Source organism: Bos taurus, chromosome 9 (assembly GCF_002263795.3).
Source record: "Bos taurus isolate L1 Dominette 01449 registration number 42190680 breed Hereford chromosome 9, ARS-UCD2.0, whole genome shotgun sequence".
Classification (NCBI taxonomy): domain Eukaryota; kingdom Metazoa; phylum Chordata; class Mammalia; order Artiodactyla; family Bovidae; genus Bos; species Bos taurus.
In genome coordinates, this window is record NC_037336.1 from 83586044 (window position 1) to 83611757 (window position 25714).

Consider the following 25714-nt stretch of genomic DNA (forward strand, 5'->3'; position numbering starts at 1 on the left):
AAATACAAAAAAGATAAATTGCTAAGAAATTAAATACAGCATAAAGACATGCAAATACAAGCCCAAGGTTATATTATTAGATTCAACAGGCATAAAATATCATGTCAGTAAATATAATAAAATAAATTAGAAAAGAAAGAATTACAAAAAAAATTTTTTTGTATTGAAAGTGTGTGCCTAGATGACTAGCAGAGAAAATTACTATCATACTTGTAACTTTTAATATTCTATAATTATAAATACACAAGAAGTTGTAAGCAAAGTAGAGACTCCATATGTTAAATGCTTATGTGCACACTTTGAACAAAACCCATGCATATCAATATTTAAAAAATTTTAATGGTAAATGAGTTTATTAAATTATCTAATCTCAGTTGGATAAACAAAGATACTTCCATATGATTATGCATGTATAAACTGCTTCTTTATTTTGTTTTAATAAAATTCCTTCTAGAATAACCAGCCTCACAAAAGTCTATTGATGAAAATAGAATAAGAGATTTTATAGCAATTTCAGCAAGTTTTATATATTTATTTTAAATTTTGGAATCAAGTAAAGTGAGTGATGATGTATTTTCAAAGGTCATTCTTAATCCTTTTTCAGTAGCCAGTTCCAATAATTTATTCCATAAATTTTTGGTTCAATTTATATTATCTTTTGTTGAAATATGTGAATTCTGGATACATTAATTTCTTACATGAAGATTTTTAAGTGAATGATAACTTTAGTATTATTCCATCTGCTATGGACTGAATTGAATATCTGCAAATTTATCTCTTGGAGCCCTAACCTCTGATGTGACTGTATTTGGAGATAGGGCCTTTAGGGATTTAAGTAAGGTTAAATAAGGTCATAAGAGTGGAGCCCCTGATCCAATAGGATTAGTGTCCTTGTTAGAAGAAGCACCGGAAAACTTATACCTTCTAACTGTTTCTCTGTTTATGCCAAGGAAAATCCATGTGATTACATAGTCAGCAAGCCAGGAAGAGGGCTCTCAGCAAAACTGAATCCATTGGAACCTTGATCTTGGACTTCTATTCTCCAGAACTGTGAGAAAATTAATTTCTGTTGTTTAAGCCACCAGTCTCCAGCTATGGTATTTTGTTAGGTAGTCCAAGGAGAATAAAGCAATCAAAATCATAGTGTTTGCTGGCAACACTTTGCAAATGGTAATATCAAGATCATTTTTTACTCACTGATCATTATTTTAAAGTTAAAACTGTGATACAATGCAGGAGACCCAAGTTCGATCCCTGGGTCAGAAAAATCCCCCAGAGAAGGAAATGGAAACCCACTCCAGTATTCTTCCCTGGAGAATTCCATGGACAGAGGAGCCTGGTGGGCTACAGTCCATGGGGTTGCAAAGAGTCAGACACGGCTGAGCGGCTAACACAGCAATCTACAAAAAAACCTGTTCTTTACAGTTTCTAACTTTTAATTTTGCTCTTTAATCTTAGATTTCCTTTGGAAAAATAATTGAATTATTGCTTTTCCTAGAAATATGAAGGTTATTAAGTATATCCAAAGTGTCAGTAAATACAGCAAGTCAGACTTTCCTATTTATATGTTTAAATGTCAGAACAAACCTTATTTCTTATCCTGAAGAAACAAAGTGCTTATTTTGCAGTTTAGACACTCTGGACACAATTTCTTTCTTCAATACCAAAAATAGCTGTTTATGGTCAGATTCCATATTATTATAACTGGCTGTGTGGGGAAAAAAATAAAAAAGGATCTCCAGTTTGTAGTATTTACTGGTTTACTTGAAATATGTATCACCATTTTTGATGATTTTAGTCTATGAAGGCAGTTTTCAGAAGAGAAATGCTAACAGTCAGTTCTGAGAAGCCAGTATAGGTTCTTACATAACTCAAAATTTATGCTATGTCACCAGCATTGTTTACTTCAGCTGACTTTTTTTTATATCAAGACTTTCTCAATGAGGGAAGCATTGCACTGATTTGCATTCTCTCACAAGGGACATAACTTAGGTAGGTACTTCCAAATGTTTTCCTGATGCTGACAGTTGCAGCATCAGAACATACCTTTATATAAAGCATAAACTGTCAACCACGTTTGTGGATAAAACAGTTCTTCAAAATTTTACAAAATTTAGAGCTACTTGTACTTCTCAGTCATAAACGAAAGAGAATTTAAATCAGAGCAGAGATTTCTTTCTTCTAATTTTTGTCATTTTCAAACCACACATATACTAAAAGAACTGCCACAAAAAACAATATTTGCACATTCATCAACTTACAGTGAAAGAATGCTTTGCCAGTTTTATTTATTCAGGTAATTAGTCTTCCACATCATTAGGCAGTTTGGGAAATCATCGAGCTATGATGGTATCAGAAAGTAGACCTTGAATTACCTTCTTTACCAGAGTCATTGAACATTTCTAAGCAAATGCAGTCATTCACTAATACCTTATCATCTATATACATATATAATTTTTGGCAATTGCAAATGCCATTTCATATAAAACCCACGAAACACTAATATTTATACATGGAATATTGAACATATGCTTTTATCAGATTTTGAATTTGAGGTACACTAACTAAACTAGCACAAGTTTCTTTTTCCTTCTTCACAATTTCATGGGAAGAAGATATGTTCTTACTTTAGATCTTAGCAACTTCACCATACAATCTTTTTCTTTCCTTATTAAGTTGAAACATTCACCTTTTCACTTAAAGGAAGCATTTTACGCTTTCTCTTTGGTATATCTCAATTGCCAATACCACCACTCTTGGACTTTGAGGCCATTATTATTAATAAGTAAAATAAGGGTCACTTAAACACAAGTAATATCTGATAACAAGTAGTTATCAGATAGTGGTTATCACAAGTAGTCAATCTGATAACTGAGACAAGATGGCTACTAAGTGACTAACAGGTAGGATAACCCGGAAAAAGGGTAATTCACACCTTGGGCTCAATGGTGCAGGACCTCCAGAGAGTTCATCATTCTACTCAGGTGTTCAGCCATGTCTCTTTGCAACCCCATGGACTGTAGCCCACCAGGCTTCTCTGTCCATGGGATTTCCCAGGCAAGAATACTGGAGTAGGTTGCCATTTCCTCCTCTAGAGGGTCGTCTGGACCCAGGGATCAAAACTGCATTTCTTTCATCTCCTACACTTGGCAGGAGGATTCTTTAGCACTAGCCTGAGAAGCCATGATGCTCAGAACAGCATGCAATTTAAAACCTATAAATTGTTTATTTTTTGAATTTTTCATTTAATATTTTCAGACCATGTTTGACTGTGGAAAACTAAAATGGAGTAAAGCAAAACTGTAGAAAAGGGTGCTGGTGGGGGTGGGTGGCGTGGGGGAGTGGGTACTACAAACAACTATTTTGATGATTTCACAAATTCATTAGCTAAAATAGCCTCCCAAATAATACATTATGGTTTCAGCATTTTATCATCAATTAGGAATAAATTCAACATATAAGCCAACATATTTTCAGGTAAATTTCATTGGAACTCTTTTTGCCTTGTTTCTATGAAATCAAAATTCTCCACATTGTCTGCATTCAAATACCATTGCCACACTCAGCAAATTGTGTCTTTTTGTATAAGAAAAAATTCTGGTGAAGCTTGTGAGACCACATACAACTGAAATTAAAGTAAATAATGAAAATTTTATTTCTCCGAAATAGAAAGTAATCTTATATGATAACTCATAAAACAGTCAATTAAAATTTAATGTGATTGTAAAAACTGATAAAAATAAATGTTTATTTATTCTCAGATTTTATATAATTTGGGGTTACATTTGGCAAAGTAACTTCAAAAGGTCACACATTGTAACTGAGTTCTACTGCATATGGCTGTGCATGGGCTTGAGTCACAGGCAATTCACCATATGAATTGGAAAATGAAGTGGTTAAACCCTATTCAAAGACATGAGTCCACCCATCAGTTTCTTAGATCTTGCAACAATGTCTAACTGCTGTACCTTTTCTAAATGCTTACTCTCAGTATCTCCTCATCAATTGGTAACAAATAATTCATGAACTGGCACCAATATCTGGATCACACTGTGAGAAGCACTTTTGTAGGAAAGTCTTTCCCACACATTGATACTGTTCAGTACATTGGTTACATCATGAGACTGATGATAAAGAACTGCTATATCTAGTAAGACTTCATCATGACCTATATATTGTGAAAAGTATTTTATATGGATTATCTAGTTTAATTCTCACACAGCTCTTAATGGGGTGACATCATTTTCATCCCCACTTTATAGGTGGAGTAACAGAGGCTTAGAAAGTTTAACCAGTCCCTATTCTCACGTTATGTCTTCATATTAGTTGAATGAGAGACAAACTATGATGCTACCTCGGTAGTAGAATTTTAAGGAAGAAAAAAAGACCTATTTGTCCACAAGCAGTTCCCCACAGGCCCACCCTTCTTTCACACTGGCTTGAAATTGTCATTAATACATGAGAAATGGCCTACAGAAGGTTTGAGAAGTTGCCTCCACATTTGCAAGGCTGTGTGCAATGTTTATCAATAGACATCTTTGCCCTACATTTTTGCTTGGAGAGGAAGATAATCGCAAGTCTCCAGGTGGCAGATAATTCCAGGCTCAGGATGACAGAGGTGGGTTAGGGTCTTGGAGTGAAGAGTAGATGAGAAAGTAAGGATACCTGATCTGACCTTGATCAGCTTCAGCTGCTTGAGAATTCATTCCTTTCATTCTTCCTCTTTTGTCTTTCGATATCTTCCATTTTTCTCCCCCACCTTCATTTTCTACTGAAACATCATAACTTTAGAAATAAGGCTTCTGTTTGAATTCAAATTCCATCTATACAAAACAGTAAAAAGTGACACTATCCCCTCATTCTCTTTTGCTTTTCATCAGGCTGAGTGATCTCTAAATGCCTATCCTTGATAATTAAATAAAGATACCTACATTTTTGTCAGTTCTTTATTCATGGCAATAACTAATTTTAAAACTAAATATAAACTAATTGTGGTCCCTACCCCAGTTCTTGATTCATCAGCACTGTCAACTAAGCCTTCATCAGTTCAGTTCAGTTCAGTCACTCAGTCGTGTCTGACTCTTTGCAACCCCATGGACTGCAGCATGCCAGGCTTCCCTGTCCATCACCAATTCCCAGAGCTTACTCAAATTCATGTCCATTGAGTCAGTGATGCCATCCAACCATCTCATCCTCTGTCATCCCCTTCTTCTCCTGCCTTCAATCTTTCCCAGCAGCAGGGTATTTTCAGATGAGTCAGTGCTTCATAACAGGTGGCCAAATTATTTGAGTTTCAGCTTCAGCATCAGTCCTTCCAATGAATATTCAGGACTGATCGCCTTCAGAATGGACTGGTTGGATCTCCTTGCAGTCCAAGGGACTCTCAAAAGTCTTCTCCAACACCACAGTTCAAAAGCATCAATTCTTTGGCGCTCAGCTTTCTTTATAGTCCAAATCTCACATCCATACATGACTACTGGAAAAACCAAAGCTTTGACTAGATGGACCTTTGTCGGCAAAGTAATGTCTCTGCTTTTTAATGCAATGTAATTAGGCTGTGTGTGCATGTGTGTGTACATGTCTATGTTTGTTTCTACACAGTTTTTTTCTGGGAATTCTAGAACCAAAGAATCTTCACAAGTACCAACTTGTGTTGGTACTTCAACTCTAGTACTTTCTAGAACAACTTTTCTAAAACAAATCTAATCATGCCACATTCCTGCTGAAAATCTGAGTAGTTTCTCATCATCCTAAATGAAGTCCAAAACCCTTGACAAAGATGTTAGGGTTCTTCTAGATCTCATCTGTGCTTGTCCTATCTTTCCTTGCCTTGTACACTCTAAACTGAAAGCCTCACTGTTGTTTGACAGTTTTGTTGCCTCTTTAGCTGGTCCCCCTTCCAGTCTTCCCTTTTACCTGTACAACTTCAGCTCATCCTTTAGGTCTCATCCTAGATGTTGTTTCCCCTTGGGTAGAATCTCCCTTGGCAAGACCCCTTTGCTCCTTCTCTGTGCTTATGCAGCCTATCTTCTTTTTCTTTCAGTGATTGCAACTCTATGGCTATTGTGTATTTCGTGGCCAGGCTACCCACCCCTATAATTAATTACCTTGATGGCAGGGGCCTTGCCTCTACTTTTCAGCAATTTTATCTGCAGCAGTCAGCAAAATGCTGAACTCATGCAGACTCTCAGTGAAAGAATGTTGAATGAATAAAGCCAGTCTCAGTTATTATTGAAAATGCCATCATTACGTCCAAAATATTTCTCCTAATTGACATCACTTGACTTAAATTACATTACCCTACATTTCTTCAACCTTTGTAAATATAGTTAAGCATTGTAATTTATGGAATGTTGTGCTTGTCTATTTGTGTTTTTGAAAATATTATTTTTATTATGCTTTTCTTCTTTCCCTGGTTATATGATAATCTTTGGATTATTTTTAAAGAATTATAGTTTTATTATTGGGTACACACAATCACTTGAATTCATTACACAAATCAAGTTGCTTTACTCTCAAGGCTGTAATTATTTTAATTGAATGTAAATAAGAGTTTCTAAAATGTTTTTGTGTGGCTTTTAAAATGAATACTATTGCATTTTTTTTTACTATGAGTTGCTTATTAAATTATTTTGTCTGATATAATGCAAAAATAACAATTCTATAGCTCCTTTCAAGTTGGAATAGGTAGAATCAAAAATAATATTCTCTTATTAATATCAGAATGTATCAAGTAGAAGGACTCTTGTTATAAGTTTGGACTGTGGAATTTCACAGGACTAGAACAATGCTTTTGTGAGAAGAGAAGAACAGCCTTATGAAAGGGTTGCTGTTTAAAAATGTTGAGGAGGGTGGGAAATAAGAAGTCTCATATATTTGTAAGGAATAATTAAGACATGTAGCTTCCCATTAAACGTTCACCTTGTTCATTCACAGTTCCATTTCCAGACCCCAGATAGAAAACGAAGTAAAAACTAGAGGCTGTGAATGTGCCTCAGAAGAGTTCAGCACTGCCTGAGGATGATCAGCACCCAGCACAGCAGGATTCAGTCCAGACACCCGAGGTTGAGCAGATGCCCACAGGACATCTGTGGCCAAGCACTATCTACAGCATCACCACCACCACCACCACCACCATCACCACCACCCTACCAGCATCAATAAGGAAAGAAAAATCTATAATAGGCATCACGAGAGCTGCTGGCTCTCTGTTCTCAAGTGTGCCTCACAGAGAATTCACCAAAACAATACCCCCATCAAAAATCCCAATACTACACCTAAACAATGAAAAATTTTCAACAGTCTCTGTAAATGTATTTAACAAGTGGTATACAGAAGAAATATTTAAAATATGTACAAACAAGGAGTTGCTTTAAAGATGTCCTTTTGTAACTTTTTATTTGTTAGTATTCCCTTATATCTCACCTGTGATAGATTTAAGACCTCATACAAAACTTAGCAATTAACACCTCAAAGGATATTCACCAACTAATCTTAGTTTGAATATTTTCTCTATCATGTTTTGGTTGTCCTTGACTTTATAACCTCTTGGATCTAATGCCAATTCTAATTTCTAGAAGGGGGTCTGCAGGGATCCAGCATATTGCATATTGAGTGCATATTGCATATTGAGTGCAGCACTTTCCACAGCATCATCTTTCAGGATCTGGAATAGCTCAACTGGAATTCTATCACTGCCAAGAGCCAGCGTGAGGAGCTCCGCCCATGACAAAGGTCATGAGGAAGGAGGCTCGGCATACGGCAAGGCGGGATCGAGCCTCAGGAGTCCCCCTGGAAATTCTTGAGTATCTACCCCCAAAACCAGAGTCTGCCTACTTTCTGCTTTGTGCTTTCACCTACATCTCTGACTTTACGGGGGGCTGTCCCCCACTACCTCTCTCTGAAAAAAGAGTTAGCTTACAGCTCCAGTTAATAATTCCTGGGTGTGACAGTGTTTAACCTACAAACTCCTTTGGAAATCCTCTAGCCTGCCTGAATAGGTTTTTCCGGCAGCATGTGATTGTTCAGAGCCTCCCAACTGTGAGAGTCAGGAGATGTTCTAAACTATCTAAACACAGATTCTTTTGAGTAGTTAAAAGATTGATTAGAAATTGTATTGGTGAAGGGATTTTCACTTGTTGGGCCAATGTTTGCTGCTAAGTTTCCATATCCCTTACCTGCTGTGTCCCTGGCAGTGTATTGATTAATATAATTGGTGTAAGTAGTAGCCTCAATGTTTGTAACCTTGGACCCTTGAGTTAATTCTTTTCTTGACTGAGCCCACCTCACCTTTGCCCTATAGGAATGCAGCTTTGTCCAGTGCTTTTTTGGAGGCTGGTGCCTGACTTTGGAATAATCACCTTTAGAGAAAGATAAGTTTCTTAAAATGTTAACAGGCCTCCTGGCCAGAAGATGATGTAATTCACCTGAACTTTTGTATATGATAAGTTTGAAAGCCTGGCTTCGATTAGGACCAGGAACTGCTGTCCTTGCATGACTCCACCCCTTCCCCCATTATCCTCTATGCACAACTTAAGGTATAAAAACTACTTTGGAAAATAAAGTGCGGGCCTTGTTCACCGAAACTTGGTCTCCCCATGTCGCTCTCTCTCCCAAATTCTGGGTGAGTCTCTATCAGGAGCGTGGAACCTGCCATGCTTGCTAATTATGCCTGGGCTTCTAAGATCCGACCGGGGAGGCCTCAGTGTCTCCTTTCCTTCGGGAGAATGGAAGGACGGCTGCGGCCTACGTAAGTGGTGCAAACTTCTTGTGTTGAAGTTTTATTGGTCTCCCGCGTAAACCAAGCTACTCAGCCTCTTTTCTCCACTGAATTTTCCTACTGAGCTATCCTCATCCTATTACTCTTTATATCTTTGATAAAATATTTAAATAAATAGGTCGCCTATGCCGTCTCTCCTTGGAATACCCTGGATCAGCCGGGGCTGGACCCCGGCAGGGGTCATCTACAGGGAGTGAGAAAGGGCTCTGTCCAATGGCAAAGGGGATGGAGGGATTCCGCACTAAACCCCTTGAAGTTTCCCCAAATTCAGGTTGTCTGTATTCATATACAAAAGTTTCCTCTTATGAAGTCCTTCTCTGTATTGGTGTATAAAAGGTCAGGAGGTCACACTTTCTCTGCTTCCAGCACCGACACATGCTACTTGCTATACAAACTTAAGGATTTTTTTTTTTTTTTTAAGAATACAAGTAAACATTAGAGAAGGCTCATTTCATTTCATACTTTTAAAAATTGTGCGTTTCTTGTTTGGACTATAAGCACACATAAAAGTTTCACATAATATTAACTTAGGAGAAGCAGACTTCATCCCTAAGCTTAACATCAAAAAAAGTAATTATTTCCTTCAAGTAGTAAGTCATCTTGATTTTAAATACAGACTCATAGGCAGGATTTCTTGAAAGCCTAAACTGGTTTTACTTTTACCCTCCTTTTCAATGTGACATGAACAATAGCTCTCATCTTCAAACTGCTATAGGTGTAGTTATGATATAAATGTGAATAAATCTAAATAATTAAACTAGTTCAAACCTTTCTAACTAGAGGATATGGAAAGATGAAAGAGTGGGCCTTTTTTTCTCTTTTAGTCTATTTGATTGGCAATCATTTTCTGAGGATTTGTTCCCCAAAATACTCAGGTCATTTACCACCAGGGGCAGAGCTAAATGACCTCATTCAATAATAGTTTTACAATACCTTGAGGACCTCCTGTAGTCCTCAGACTAACAATTCCTTGGATGGAATTTTGCCCACATCCTCATCTCTTGCTAATGTCTCTCTATGCTCCAATGAACAGACCCTAAATTCTTTGAATGAGTCTTGGTCTTTCCTGTGTGCTGGATAATCTTTCAGGAACGTTCTTTACTGAACCTTCTTCCCATCTGGACCTGACTAATGTCTACTCATCCTTTAGGTCTCAGCTCAGACATCACTTTCTCAGGAAAGCCATCCCTAAATCATCTCTTCACCCACACTCACATACACACCAGACTAATTGGGCCCTGAAGCCCCTCCTTCTCCAGTTACTGGTTGCTTCTCCTTCTTTACCTCCATAGTATTTGCAAGTCTTGTTTAACGTCTGTTTTCCCCAAGTCTGTAACACTAGGGAGGAAGAGAATAGCATTTCTCATTCTCAACTGAATCCTGAGCAGAGCAGAGCATCTAGCACATAGAGGGTGCCAAATAAATGTGGAAGGAAAGAAAGGAGGGAAGAAGGAGGAAGGGAGAAGGGGGAGAAAGAGAAAGATCCATGCAGAATATTGCAATGCATATTTTAGTGGATTTATGAGATGCATATAGACATTCTCTGGTCTAGCTAGACTATACCTTATTTCAAAATTCCTTTAGTTCTGAATCGTGTTAAGTCAACTATCCCTTCTACAACCCTTGATCTGTTGAAAATGCAGCTCCTATGTGGTTTACTGGTAAGATTCTGGAATGAAATTATACCAATTAGCTCAGCTAAGTGGAGAACACCTCAGGTAATAAGAAGAGGAGTGAGCTGCAGCCTGTCATATGTGTTTGACCCAAAACTTTCTCTGGCAGAGACTAAATGTTTGTGATCCAGAAACTGCAGGGCACCACTCAGTGGGTAGAGGAATATACCCACTCGTTGACTGTGACACTCTTAATGTTCTTCAAAGCTTGACTAGACTTTAGACACATTTCTTCCTGACTTTGATCCCCTAACTTCCCTTTTCTCAGAGCTTTTACTTTCAAAATCATGCCAGTGTCAATTCTTTATCTGTAAAGAGAAATGTAAAATTTCTCCCAACCTCTGGATAGTTTTACAACATAGAATTTTTTTCTCAGTGACCTAGGATCCATCCCTTTGAAATGTGATCATTAAGAGTGATGTTGTCATTGTTCAGTTGCACAGTTGTATCCGACTCTTCACAATCCCATGAACTGCAGCACACCAGGCTTCCCTGTTCTTCACCATCTCCCAGAGTTTTCTCAACTCATGATACCATCCAACCATCTCATCCTCTGTAATCCCCTTCTCCTTTTGCCTTCAATTTTCCCCAGCATCAGGATCTTTTCTGGTGAATCAGCTCATCGCATCAGGTGGCCAAAGTATTGGAGCTTCAACTGCAGCATCAGTCCTTCCAATGAATACTCAGGGTTGATATCCTTTAGGATTGACTGGTTTGATCTACTTGCAGTCCAAGGGACTCTCAAGAGTCTTCTCCAACACCATTGTTCGAAAGCATCAGTTTTGGGGCATTCAGCCTTCTTTATAGTCCAGCTCTCACACCCATACATAACTATTGGAAAAACCATAGCTTTGACTAGATGAAACTTTGTCTAATAAAATAATGTCTCTGCTTTTTAATACGCTGTCAGGTTTGTCATAGCTTTGCTTCCAAGGAGCAAGTGTCCTTTAATTTCATGGCTGCAGTCACCGTCCACGGTGATTTTGGAGCCCAAGAAAATAATACCTGTCACCGTTTCCACTTTCCCCATCTACTTGCTGTGAAATGATGGGACTGGATGCCATGATCTTTGTTTTTTGGATTGTGGACTTTTAAGCCAACTTTTTTGCTCTCTTCTTTCACTTTCATCAAGAAGCTCTTTAGTTCTTCTTCACTTTCTGCCAGAAGGGTGGTGTCATCTGCATATCTGAGGTTATTGATATTTCTCCCAGCAATCTTGATTCCAGCTTGTGTTTCTTCCAGTCCAGCATTTCTCATGATGTACTCTGCATATAAGTTAAATAAACAGGGTGACAATACACAGCCTTGACGAACTCCTTTTCCTATTTGGAACCAGTCTGTTGTTCCATGTCCAGTTCTAACTGTTGCTTCCTGACCTGCATACAAATTTCTCAAGAAGGCAGATCAGGTGGTCTGGTATTCCCATCTCTTGAAGAATTTTCCACAGTTTATTGTGATCCACACAATCAAAGGCTTTGGCATAGCCAACAAAGCAGAAATAAATGTTTCTCTGGAACTCTCTTGCTTTTCCATGATCCAGCAGATGTTGGCAATTTGATCTCTGGTTCCTCTGCCTTTTCTAAAACCAGCTTGAACATCAGGAAGTTCACGGTTCACATATTGCTGAAGCCTGGCTTGGAGAATTTTGAGCATTACTTTCCTAGCGTGTGAGATGACTGCAATTGTGCGGTTGTTTGAGCATTCTTTGGCATTGCCTTTCTTTGGGATTGGAATGAAAACTGACCTTTTCCAGTCCTGTGGCCACTGCTGAGTTTTCCAAATGTGCTGGCATATTGAGTGCAGCACTTTCACAGCATCATCTTTCAGGATTTGGAATAGCTCAACTGGAATTCCATCACCTCCACTATCTTTGTTCGTAGTGATGCTTTCTAAGGCCCACTTGACTTCACATTCCAGGATGTCTGGCTCTAGGTCAGTGATCACACCATCGTGATTATCTGGGTCATGAAGATCTTTTTTGTACAGTTCTTCTGTGTATTCTTGCCATCTCTTCTTAATATCTTCTGCATCAGTTAGGTCCATACCATTTCTGTCCTTTATCAAGCTCATCTTTGCATGAAATGTTCCTTTGGTATCTCTGATTTTCTTGAAGAGATCCCTAGTCTTTCCCATTCTGTTGTTTTCCTTTATTTCTTTGCATTGATCACTGAAGAAGGCTTTCTTATCTCTTCTTTGAAACTCTGCATTCAGATGTTTATATCTTTCCTTTCCTCCTTTGCTTTTTGCTTCTCTTCTTTTCACAGCTATTTGTAAGGCCTCCCCAGACAGCCATTTTGCTTTTTTGCATTTCTTTTCTATGGGAATGGTTTTGATCCCTGTCTCCTGTACAATGTCATGAACCTCATTCCATAGTTCATCAGGCACTCTATTAGATCTAGGCCCTTAAATCTATTTCTCACTTCCACTGTATAATCATAAGGGATTTGATTTAGGTCATACCTGAATGGTCTAGTGGTTTTCCCTACTTTCTTCAATTTGAGTCTGAATTTGGCAATAAGGAGTTCATGGTCTGAGCCACAGTCAGCCCCTGGGCTTGTTTTTGCTGACTGTATAGAGCTTCTCCATCTTTGGCTGCAAAGAATATAATAGCAGACCCCTATCTCAGTTTCCGTGGAAAGATGGAAAACTAACTTAGATAAGTGACAGTTATCAAATGCAAATGGTTTAATCACACTGGCCAAGCTCCACTCTTGAGTCCTCCAACACTTCCTCTCTAGCTCATGCGTGTGTGCGTGCGTGTGTATGTGTGTGTGCTCAGTCATGTTCAACTCTTTGCAACCCCATGGACTGTAGCCAACCAGGCTAGTCTGTTCATGAAATTTTCCAGGCAAGAATACTGGAGTGGGTTGCCATTTACTTCTCCAGGGGATCATCTCAACCCATAGTTCAAACCCATGTCTATTGTGTCTCCTATATTGAAAGCAGATTCCTGACCACTGAGCCACCAGGGAAGTCTCATACTCACCCTTAAAAACCTTTCCAGGTTATGTTTCAGTAGACTTGAGTTCAGTATTTTTGGCCTATTGAGATAGTCTTTTATAAGGTGTCCTTTGCCTGTTTAAGTCTATCTAATGCATTTATTTTCTTTGACCTGTTCTTGGGAAGGGATCACAGCCACTCACATGAGGTTTGATCTGGCTCAAATGTACACTTGAGTTAAACTGCAGGAACATTAATCATGGGAGATGTGAATGTTCTAGAAAGTGAACAAACTTTAAAGATTTGAACCTACAGATGAAGTGTCCGAAGTGTCATTTAGTAAGCAGGAAGATTATTTTTATTTTACGGAGCTAGATTGTTTTCTCTTAATGCCGCTAATTTGAAATAGCATTAGGAAAAAAAGCATCTGGTCACTTCTAAGAGATGCAAATTTGAACAATATCCAGGGGCAAAATCTGTGGTTGTCATGTTTCTGAGCTAAATCAATTTTCTACTGCATATAATGTAATTCATATAATGGTCTTGATCGCAACCTTCAAACCTTAGCTCTTTTCGAGAAGACCTAAGTACCTGGGTTTTATTTTCTTCTGGTTTGAAGAGCAACCAAGGGGCTTTGTGGTCTAGTTGTAAACAGCAATGAACTTGGGAGTCAGACTGCCTGGACCCATATCTGGGATTCACCAGGACTTCAGCTATTTGTTGAACATCTGACTCTGTAAAAGTGAGTAGCACAGAATCTGATGACTAATACATGCTCAATGGTTAGTTCTTGTAATTGTTACTGTCATCATCTTCATCATCATTTTCACTATTGTGAAAAACAAGCAAGATGTGATGATTCTACAATTTTCCGCTCTCCACAAAAAAAGTGATCGATGGATAACAATATTGGCTTAAAAAAACTTTCAATCTTGCTGAACTGCTTCTTTCATGCATAACTCAGAGCCCTATTTGTGAGACTTTTGTCTTTCTCTCTCCCCACCCCAATCCCCACATTTTTTTAGTGATGGATGGGCAGACAGAGATGAAGTCATTGAAGGTTATGAGGTGGAAGCCAACGGGGGAATCACGATAAAGCTGCAGTCTCCAGAGGTCAGGTCATTTGATGATTATTTCCTGAAACTGAGGCTGGACACTAATACAAGGAATCCCTGGTTCCCTGAGTTCTGGCAACATCGGTTCCAGTGCCGCCTACCAGGACACATTCTGGAAAACCCCAACTTTAAAAGAATCTGCACAGGTAACTCATCTTCACAAAATCACAGCTCAAATTTTGGTCATTTCCTCCAGCTTGTTGAATGAATGTAGAAGGTGCCAAGGCTGGAGACACAAAGACTAAATTTCCAATTTAATTTATAAAATAGCTAGAATGAGGAGGAAGTGTATGTTCCCCCAAGGATTCATGCTTCTATATTCTGGAAACATGGAGACTGCTTTGATCTCTGGTGGGACAAGTCATAAGAAATAATGAATAAAGGAAAAGCAAACAGAATTCAAGTATTTAGTATTCAGGCCAGAGGAAAGAGATTTATTGTAGGCATGCTTAGGAGATGTTAACCCACAGACATTAGTAAGCAGACTGGTTTGATCTCTTTTTCTTCTTTATGACTTTGCTTTGATATGAAAACCAAAAGAAGATAAGATGCCACCCAGGGTCACATCACCAACATGGGTGTTTATGTGCACAGGTGACCAAAAAACTCAGTTACTTTCCTCTGTTTTACCGATGAAAATGTCTGTAATTTCATCTTGGTAATTATCTAAGAATACGGCTAACTACACAAATTATTTCTAGCTTTAATAACATTCATATTTTGATATTAGAAAGTCGTTTACTGATGGTTCTCAGTGGGACTGATACCCCCTGCACTGACCACTAGAGGATGCCCAAGAAGGGCAGTGCATGGTTAAGACCTTTCAGAGCTTGATGAACTCCACAGCATGTCTCCCTTCTCCCTGCCACCAGGAAGTACCAGAGAATTAAAGACTATCTATGACCAAATTTGGATTGTAGCAGTGATGGGACATGGGCTGAAAAGATTTTATTTAGAAATGTCTAGAACCTCAGTCTATATGACAGTCTCTAGGTTCATCCACGTCTCTACAAGCGACCCAATTTCATTGGGAAAAACAAATATCGTATATGAAAGCATATATGTAAAATCTAGAAAGATGATACATATGAACGTATTTGCAGGGCAAGAATAGAAACACATGTAGAAAATGGGCATGTAGACATGGTTTGGTGGGGGGGAAATGGGATGGGATAAATCGGGAGATTGAAATTAACGTATATATATACTACCATGAGTAAGATGGATAGCTAGTGGGAAAACTGCTGTATAGCTCATTGCTCTGTGGTGACTTACATGGGTGGGATGGGAGGGTGGGAGGGAAGTCCAAGAGAGAGGTTCATGTGTACATATAGTTGATTCACTTCCTTGTACAATAGAAACTAACACAATATTGTGAAGCAAATATACCCCAATTAAAAAAAAATCAGTGCACCAGCTGCAGTGGTTAAGACTCTGGGCTTTCAGTACATCTACTGCAGGAAGCACAGGTTCAATCCCTGGACCATGAACTAAGATCCCACGTGTCATGTGGTGCAGCCAAAAAGACGTGAGAGTGAACTATGCAAACGCCTGGGAAGGGCATTCCAAGCAGAGGGCGTAGCAAATAAATAGAGGCACTGGAATGCCTGGTTTAGTGGGAGAACAGTATGGAACTCAGGCTGCCAGAGCCAGTGAGTTCCTAGAATAACAGGAGGTAAGTAGGAGAGGCACATGGGGAAACAGTCCCACAGGACTTCACTGTGCCTTGTGAAAATTGTGGCTTTGTTCTGAGTGTGATAGGAAGCCACTGGGAAGTCTGAGCACAACAGAGATGGCATCAGTCTTATTTTTTCTGAACAGAATTACTTGCTGCAGTTTTTCAGTTTTGACAAAAGGGAAGCAGAGCAGTGAGGAGGTTGCTATAATAATGCCAGTGAGAGTGTGCTGGATTGGGCCATGGTTGTGGCAAGCAAGATGCAGAGAGCTGATTGATTCTGAGGCTCTTCTGAATGAGAGCTAAGGGCATTTGCTGACAGAATTGTGAAGAAAGACTGGTCTGAGCAACTGAAAAGATAGTGTCACTGTTGACTGAGATGAGGAAGAATCCAGGAAAAGTAGGTTTTAAGGATCAGGAGATAAATTTCAGATAAGTTAAATCTGAGAGGCTATTAGTGATGCAATTATATATGTCATTGTGATATTTTGTTTCATTAGTAAAGTTCAGAATATTACTTTTTAAACATGTGTGGATGTCTTTATTTAGGAATTCCCAGGGAAATATCTTGTGACCTAAGCTTTTGAAACAAAAGTTAGAACTCTGCAGCCGTGTACAACGACACTTCGGGTTTTCATTTGTCACATTACATGCAAATATCAAGGTTAATATCTAAACTTGGTTAACATTCATAGCAGGAAAAAAATGGTACATTCATGAATTGTTCTCATATTATGCTTGACTTGCAAAGCCTTTTTTAAGAGCTTCTTATGTGATTACAAAAGTTAATAAATATGCTTTTATTTGGATTTCATTCTGGAGTCAAGTTCAGCAAATATTTCCCTTTGTTCTTAGTTATAAGGATGACAAAGGGCTTATTAACTTTTCTACTTAGAAATAATTTATAAAAGTTTTCATCTTTTCTTCTGCAAAAACCCAGACTTTTATCTTTAGTAGTGTTTATCTATATCTTTATATGTACACAGTCATGTAAACTAACTCTTCAATTTTAATCTCCATATGAAATTGACTTCAGTTTTATTGCAGAGCAAAATCAAATTTCACTTCATGTAACATTCTTGTCTACTTGATATTCTTAAATATCAAATGAATTGCATAGTCTTCTAATGAATATGCAGGCACACTTATGAAAATTAATGTAAAGAAGTAGAAGTAACCTTTCCATACTATTCATAGCTACCCTTTCTGTCATTTATTTTTACCACTTCTAATTGGGTCATTTTGATGTTTTGGAAAGTTTTGATATTGAAGTTAGTTTCCATAGAAACCTTTACTGAGCTTCATTTCAGATACCACTATTTAAATAAAGAGTTTACATGCGCTGGATTGTCAGTTTGAATATTAAGGGCCCTGAACTGAAGCTGAATAATTTGGGAATCACTGTAGCTAATTAAAAAGTACTTCATGCAAGGGCTACATCACTGCTTAATTAGTTGAGTATATCAAGGGATTTGAGATGTGTTGGAAAAGCACTAACTGAAACATCGAAGTCTAATTTCTAAAAAAGCAATCATTGCGAGGACAGTGGGAAAAGTAGGTACAAAGAAAATCAGCATCACTGTCTTCCAGCAAGTGTGTTAGTTGCCTGCAGCGTTTGTGTGGTGTTGGCAGCGACAGTGCTGTATCATTCCCTGCAAGAAGTGCTGAAATGATTCCATGGAAGCTGAGAGAACACTTGGAACTTAAACCATTGGGTTTAACACTGGTTCAGTCGGGCATCTGCCACGTGACTCGGAGGACCTCACTTAACATCTGAGTCTAAATTTCTACAACTGGAACGTGGTAACAATTTCTACTTCACACAGGTGTGAGAATTGAATGGAATAATGTGAGGGAGATATTTTGCAACTTGTAAATCATTACATAAATGTAAAGAGTTATCATTACTGTCATGTCTTACCATATGACAAATAAGATATGGCATGGGTCATTTCATTAATGCATACAGTTTTTGAAATTACAAATTTAATATAACTACATTTCAGGCTATGTAAAGTAGAAAAAACAAGCACACAACATTTAATTAGTTACTCTTACACAGGGCCAATACATGTATAGGATTGGCCCAGAAGTTCATTCAGGTTTTCCCGCAAATGAACTTCTGGGCCAATCCAATATTTTCTTGTGTTTATTTTGTTCTATGTAGGCTTTTATGCTTTTTTCTGATTTCCAAAGCAGTACATACTACTATGCTTAGTATAGGCAAAATGACAATATACAAAAGCATAATAAACATGAAAGACATTAAAAATTTACCATTATATAGCCATTGTTAATTTCTGTTAAATATTTGATGTATTTCTACTAAATACACTGTTAAATTTTTGTTATATATTGCTTTTAAAAATGAATGCAAACTTTAAAAAAAAATTACAAAGTTCTCTTTGTCATTAAATTCTTTCATTCTTTTTTTCAGCGTTTTCTTTTTCTTTTTTTTAATTTTATTTTATTTTTAAACTTTACATAATTGCATTAGTTTTGCCAAATATCAAAATGAATCCGCCACAGGTATACATGTGTTCCCCATCCTGAACCCTCCTCCCTCCTCCCTCCCCATACCATCCCTCTGGGTCGTCCCAGTGCACTAGCCCCAAGCATCCAGTATCGTGTATCGAACCTGGACTGGCAACTCGTTTCTTACATGATATTTTACATGTTTCAATGTCATTCTCCCAAATCTTCCCACCCTCTCCCTCTCCCACAGAGTCCATAAGACTGTTCTATACATCAGTGTCTCTTTTGCTGTCTCGTACACTGGGTTATTGTTACCATCCTTCTAAATTCCATATATATGCGTTAGTATACTGTATTTATGTTTTTCCTTCTGGCTTACTTCACTCTGTATAATAGGCTCCAGTTTCATCCACCTCATTAGAACTGATTCAAATGTATTCTTTTTAATGGCTGAGTAATACTCCATTGTGTATATGTACCACAGCTTTCTTATCCATTCATCTGCTGATGGACATCTAGGTTGCTTCCATGTCCTGGCTATTATAAACAGTGGAGGTACCATTTCACACCAGTCAGAATGGCTGCGGTCCAAAAGTCTACAAGTAATAAATGCTGGAGAGAGTGTGGAGAAAAGGGAACCCTCTTACACTGTTGGTGGGAATGCAAACTAGTACAGCCACTATGGAGAACAGTGTGGAGATTCCTTAAAAAACTGGAAATAGAACTGCCTTATGATCCAGCAATCCCACTGCTGGGCATACACACTGAGGAAACCAGAAGGGAAAGAGACACGTGTACCCCAATGTTCATCGCAGCACTGTTTATAAATTCTTTCATTCTTAATGGTTATATAACATTCTGCAAACAAATGAGCTGTAATTTATTTAAAATCATTTCTTTTTCATATCTTCACAATTGAAACTAAAACTACAATGATGCAATAAAAGTTCTTCTAAATTTTTCCTTTTTGCATATCAGATAATTTTCTTGGATACATTTCCAGAAGTTGAATTACTCAATCAAAAGACATGAACATTTATAAGGCTTTCTAAAATAAGGAATTCCAAAAGGCAACTCCTACCAGCACATTTTGTTTTGCATAATTATACTCATAGTGTGTGTATAATTCTGTATCTTTATTTACTTAAGATCATGCTTTACTTTTTTGATGTTGCTGTGTGGCCTTTATAACCACAATTTTAATAGCTCCATAATGTTCTATTCAATAATTATACTATAATTACTTAGCCATTCTCACATAGTTGAGTGTTTAGGTCACTTCCAATTTTCCTTCTTATAAAAAAATCAACTCAGTATGATACAGAAAGTTTTCATGTTTGTTGTTGTTACTATTTTTGGATTATTCCTTCACTGCAGATTTCTGAATATATAATTATTGGTCTAAGAACATGATATTTTGGAGGTTCCTTGAAAACAAATATTATCATTATCTTGAAATATGGCAATATTAAGATTTACTGTGGCTAACAGTATATTTTGGAGAAGGCAATGGCACCCCACTCCAGTACTCTTGCCTGAAAAATCCCATGGACGGAGGAGCCTGGTGGGCTGCAGTCCATGGGGTTGCGAAGAGTCGAACACGACTGAGCGACTTCACTTTCACTTTTCACTTTCATGCCTTGGGGAAGGAAATGGCAACCCACTCCAGTGTTCTTGCCTGGAGAATCCCAGGGACGGGGGAGCCTGGTGGGCTGCCGTCTATGGGGTCGCACAGAGTCGGATACGACTGAAGCGACTTAGCAGCAGCAGCAGCAACAGTATATTAACTATATGACTATATTGGGTTCACTATGTTGCCATCAGCTTTTTTTATAATCTAGTGTATTTATAGACAAACTTTTACTTTCTCTTCTTATTCTTTGTACCAATCAAGAACAGATGGTCACAATGCTTTTTAAAGCTAGTATATCCTTGTACTTGGTTATTATCCAAAACATAATGAAAGACATCAGTAATGCTTACCAACAACTGAGGACTAGTCAGTTAATGACAGTCTGATATAACAAAATTTCAAGGCTTCTGAACCTGTGTATTCTTGCCCCGGAACTTGGAGACTGCCATTCACAATTTCTAGATTGGTTACTAATTTTTTATAAACTATTTGCCTCACCAGGTTTTGCACTCTATGAAATTTCTATTTTGAGCTAACTTATTATGTAAATTTGTATGAAATTGGTTTGTTACTGTTTGATTCAGATTAAGATGATCTATGAACTGAAATAAGTTCCAATTTCTTTCAGCCCAGTTAGGACAAGTAATAACTTCTCTTTGCCTTTTGTGAGTTTGGCCCAAATATCAATACACACTCCTAGAGAATATCATCGGCCTTTATCCATGACCTTGTGAATCTGGATTGACCTTACAGCTTATTAGTTCCAAATCTAGGTCTCAAGAGGCTTGACCTACTCCCATTCTCCTGCTTGGAGTACTCCCTCAGCCCTATGTACAAGCCCAAGTTAGCCTTCTAGAAGATGAGAGGGAACATGGAGCAGAAATAGAATAACTTCTCTATTGAGGTCATCCTGGATAAGCCAATTCCCAGCCAAACCTTTAGCTTACTGTCTACACATGAAAAGCCCCCAGCTGAGATGAGTCATGTACAACCCAGAGCAGCAGAACACCCCAGTTGACCCCCAGACTCATGAACTAAATAAATACTGTTGTTTTAAGCCACTGAGCCGTGGGGTAGTTTGCTATGCAGCATTATTGTGGCCATAGATAACTGATAAAGGGTCTCCATTGCCTTGTATTCCATGAACTTCACATGGAGCAATAGTTGGGTTAATTAAACCAAGGAGCAGAATTTCTAAAACCAATGCTATGATTCTCAGTCTTACCCTACTGTAAAAAGAATAGTACAATATTGTGCTCTGTATCTCATGAAACAAAGCTAAACATTTTTATAGATAATGCAATGAAGATTTCAAAGCCCCCTGATCCAAGGCAGTAAACTTATTTTCTACTTAGGAATTCAGTTGTACAGACAGTGCTGACAAATGGGGCACAGTTACAGCTAAGCCAAATAAACACCTTTAAAACAAAACAGTCATAGATTCTTGGACCATGCAGGTAGAAGTTGCCTTATGAAAATATGTTTCAAAAGTCTTAGATGTTCTTTGTCCTTTCCAATTGTTATAACAAATTACCACAGACTGGGTGGCTTAAGACAGCAAGCATTTTCTTCCTCATATTTCTGCAGGCCAGACACTGAGAAATCTGGGTGCCAAGATGATCAGGTTCTGGTGAAGGTTTTTTCCTTGGTTTCCCTGAAGAATAGACAGGAAGCAAGGCCTTTTCTCACAAGGGTGCTAGTCATATCACAAGGACATCACACCCAAGATCTATTTATCTCCCCAGATCCCTCTCTCCAAATATTAATGGCATCATATTGGAAATCAGGGTTTAAACCTAAGAATTTCGAGGAGAAACAGACATTCAGTCCATAGCACATGTATTTATATCTTTTGGTTGGAAGAATGAAAATAAAATGATCTTGTTTTGCATCTGGATATTAGAATGACTCAGGCATATCTCATTCATTATTACACATAGATGAAGTTCTGAAAATAATCTTGAACTATAAGCATAGTCTTTGTTTGCCTATTTCTTTTCTTTTTAAAATTTTGGTCGATGTTGTTCAGTTCCTAAGTCACGTCCAACTCTTTGTAATCCCATGGATGCAACATACCAGGCTTCCCTGTCATGCACTATCTCCCAGAGTTTGCTCAAACTCACATCCATTGAGTCAGTGATGCCACCCAAACATCTCATTCTCTATTGCCCGCTTCTTCTCCTGCTTTCAATCTTTCCCGGCATCAAAGTCTTTCCAATGAGTCGGCTCTTCACATCTGATGGACAAGGATAGAGCTTCAGTTAGCTTCAGCATCAGTCCTTAAAATGAATATTCACATTTGATTTCCTTCAGGATTGACTGGTTTGGTATCCTTTGCTGTCCAAGGGACTCTCAAGAGTTTTCTCCAACACCACATATGAGAAGCATCAATTTTTTGGTGCCCAACCTTCTTTATGGGCCAACTCTCACATCTGAACATGACTACTGGAAAAAGCATAGCTTTGACTGTACAGACTTTTGTTGGCAAAATGATGTCTATGTTTTGTAATATGCTATTAAAGTTTGTCATAGCTTTTCTTCCAAGGAGCAAGCATCTTTTAATTTTGTGGCTTAAGTCACCATCTGCAGTGATTTTGGAACCCAAGAAAACAAAATCTGTCACTGTTTCCAGTTTTTCCCTATCTATTTGCCATGAATTGATGGGTCTGGATGCCATGATCTTCATTTTATGAATGCTGAATCTTAAGTCAGCTTTTTCACTCATCTCTTTCACTTTCAAGAGGCTCTTTGCTTCCTCTTCACTTTCTGCCATTAGAGTGTTATTATCTGTGGTTGTTGATATAACATTCAGTTCAGTCATTCAGTCATGTCCCAATCTTTGGGACCCCGTGGACTGCAGAATGCCAAGCTTCTCTGTCCATCACCAACTCCTGGAGCTTATTCAAACTCATTCATGTTCATTAAGTCGGTGATGCCATCCAACCATCTCATCCTCTGTCATCCCCTTTTCCTCCCAACTTCAATCTTTCCCAGCATCAAGGTCTTTTCAAATGAGTCAGTTCTTCACATAAGGTGACCAAAGTATTGGAGTTTCAGCTTCAGCATCAGTTCTTCCAATGAATATTCAGGACTTTTAGGATGGACTGGTAGGATCACCTTGCTGTTCAAGGGATTCTCAAGAGTCTTCTCCAATATCACAGTTCAAAAGCATCAATTCTTTGGTGCTCATCTTTCTTTATAGTCCAACTTTCACATCCACACATGACTACTGGAAAAACAATTGCTTTGACTAGATGGACTTTGTTGGCAAAGAAATGTCTCTGCTTTTTAAGATGCTGTCTAGTTTGGTCATAGTTTTCTTCCAAGGCAAAAACGCCTTTTAATTTCATGGCTGATGTCACAAAGTGCAGTGATTTTGGAGCCCCCCAAAATAAAGTCTCTCACTGTTTCCATTGTTTTCCCATCTATTTGTCATTAAGTAAAAGCAGAGATATTACTTTGCCAACAAAGGTCCGTCTAGTCAAGGCTATGGTTTTTCCAGTGGTCATGTATGGATGTGAGAGTTGGACTGTGAAGAAAGCTGAGCGCTGAAAATTGATGCTTTTGAACTGTGGTGTTGGAGAACACTCTTGAGAATCCCTTGGACTGCAAGGAGATCCAACCAGTCCATTCTGAAGGAGATCAGCCCTGGGATTTCTTTGGAGGGAATGATGCTGAAGCTGAAACTTCAGTACTTTGGCTACCTCATACGAAGAGTTGAGGTAGCCAGTCTCTTCCAATGCGAAAGACTCATTGGAAAAGACTCTGATGCTGGGAGGGATTAGGGGCAGGAGGAGAAGGGGACAACAGAGGATGAGATGGCTGGATGGCATCGCTGACTCGATGGACGTGAGTCTGAGTGAACTCCAGCAGTTGGTGATAAACAGGGAGGCCTGGCATGCTGCGATTCATGGGGTCACAAAGAGTCGGACATGACTGAGTGACTTCACTTTCACTTCACGTTCACTTTCACTTTCATCAAGAGGTTCTTTGGTTCTTCTTCACTTTAGGCCATAAGGGTGGTGTCATCTGCATATCTGAGGTTATTCATATTTCTCCTGGCAATCTTGATTCCAGCTTGTGCTTCATGCACCCAGCATTTTGCATGGTGTACTCTGCATATAGGTTAAATATTCAGGGTGACAATGTAAAGCCTTGACGTACTCCTTTTCCTATTTGGAACCAGTCTGTTGTTCCATGTCCAGTTCTAACTGTTGCTTCTTGACCTGCATACAGGTTTCTCAGGGGGCAGGTCAGGTGGTCTGGTATTCCTATCTCGAAGAATTTTCCAGTTTGTTGTGATCCACACAGTCAAAGGCTTTGGCATAGTCAATAAAGCAGAAATAGATGTTTTTCTGGAACTCTCTTGCTTTTTTGATGATCCTACGGATGTTGGCAATTTGATCTCTGGTTCCTCTGCCTTTTCTAAATCTAGCTTGAACATCTGGAACTCATACATTATGAGTCATGTAGTGTTGAAGCCTGGCTTGGAGAATTTTGATCATTACTTTACTAGCATGTGAGATGAGTGCAATTGTGTGGTAGTCTGAACATTTCTTTGGCATTGCCTTCCTTTGGGATTGTAATAAAAACTGAACTTTTCCAGTCCTGCTGTCACTGCTGAGTTTTCCAAATTTGGTGGCATTTTGAGTGCAACACTTTCACAGCATCATCTTTAGGATTTGAAATAGCTCAATTGGAATTCTATCACCTCCACTAGCTTTGTTTGTAATGATGCTTCCTAAGGCCCTCTTGACTTTGCAATACAGGATGATTGGCTCTAGGTGAGTGATCACACCATCATGGTTATCTGGGTCTAGAAGATCTTTTTTGTATAGTTCTTCGTGTATTCTTGCCACCTCTTCTTAATATCTTCTGCTTCTGTTAGGCCCATACTTTTTCTGTCCTTTATTGTTCCCGTCTTTGCATGAAATGTTCCCTTGGTATCTCTAATTTTATTGAAGAGATCTCTAGTCTTCCCATTCTATTTTTTCTCTCCATTTCTTTGCCTTGATCACTGAGGAAGGCTTTCTTATTTCTTCTCACTGTTCTTTGGTACTCTGCATTCAAATGGGTGTCTCTTTCCTTTTCTCCTTTGCCTTTCACTTCACTTCTTTTCGCAGGTATTTGTAAGGCCTCATCAAACAACCATTTTGCCTCCTTGCATTTCTTTTTCTTGGGAATGGTCTTGATCACTGTCTCCTGTACAATGTCACCAACCTCCGTCCATAGTTCATCAGGCACTCTGTCTATCAGAGTGCCCTTGCATCTATTTGGCACTTCCACTGTATAATTGTAAGGGATTTGATTTAGGTCACACCTGAATGGTCTATTGGTTTCCCCCACTTTCTTCAATTTCAGTCTGAATTTGACAATAAGGAGTTCATGATGTGAACCACAGTCAGCTCCTGGTCTTGTTTTTGC

At 38.5% G+C, this 25714-nt stretch overlaps 1 protein-coding gene across 3 annotated transcripts in view; it reads left to right on the plus strand.

Annotated features, from left to right (window-relative positions):
- Window positions 1–25714, plus strand: part of GRM1 (glutamate metabotropic receptor 1) — a 428462-nt gene that overhangs the window by 298753 nt on the left and 103995 nt on the right. For all 3 annotated transcript variants that reach the window (XM_005211024.5, XM_059889816.1, NM_001206004.1), the window contains one exon: window positions 14418–14653. In XM_005211024.5, coding sequence (XP_005211081.1) covers window positions 14418–14653 — 236 coding nt within the window. The remainder of the gene's footprint in view (window positions 1–14417; window positions 14654–25714) is intronic.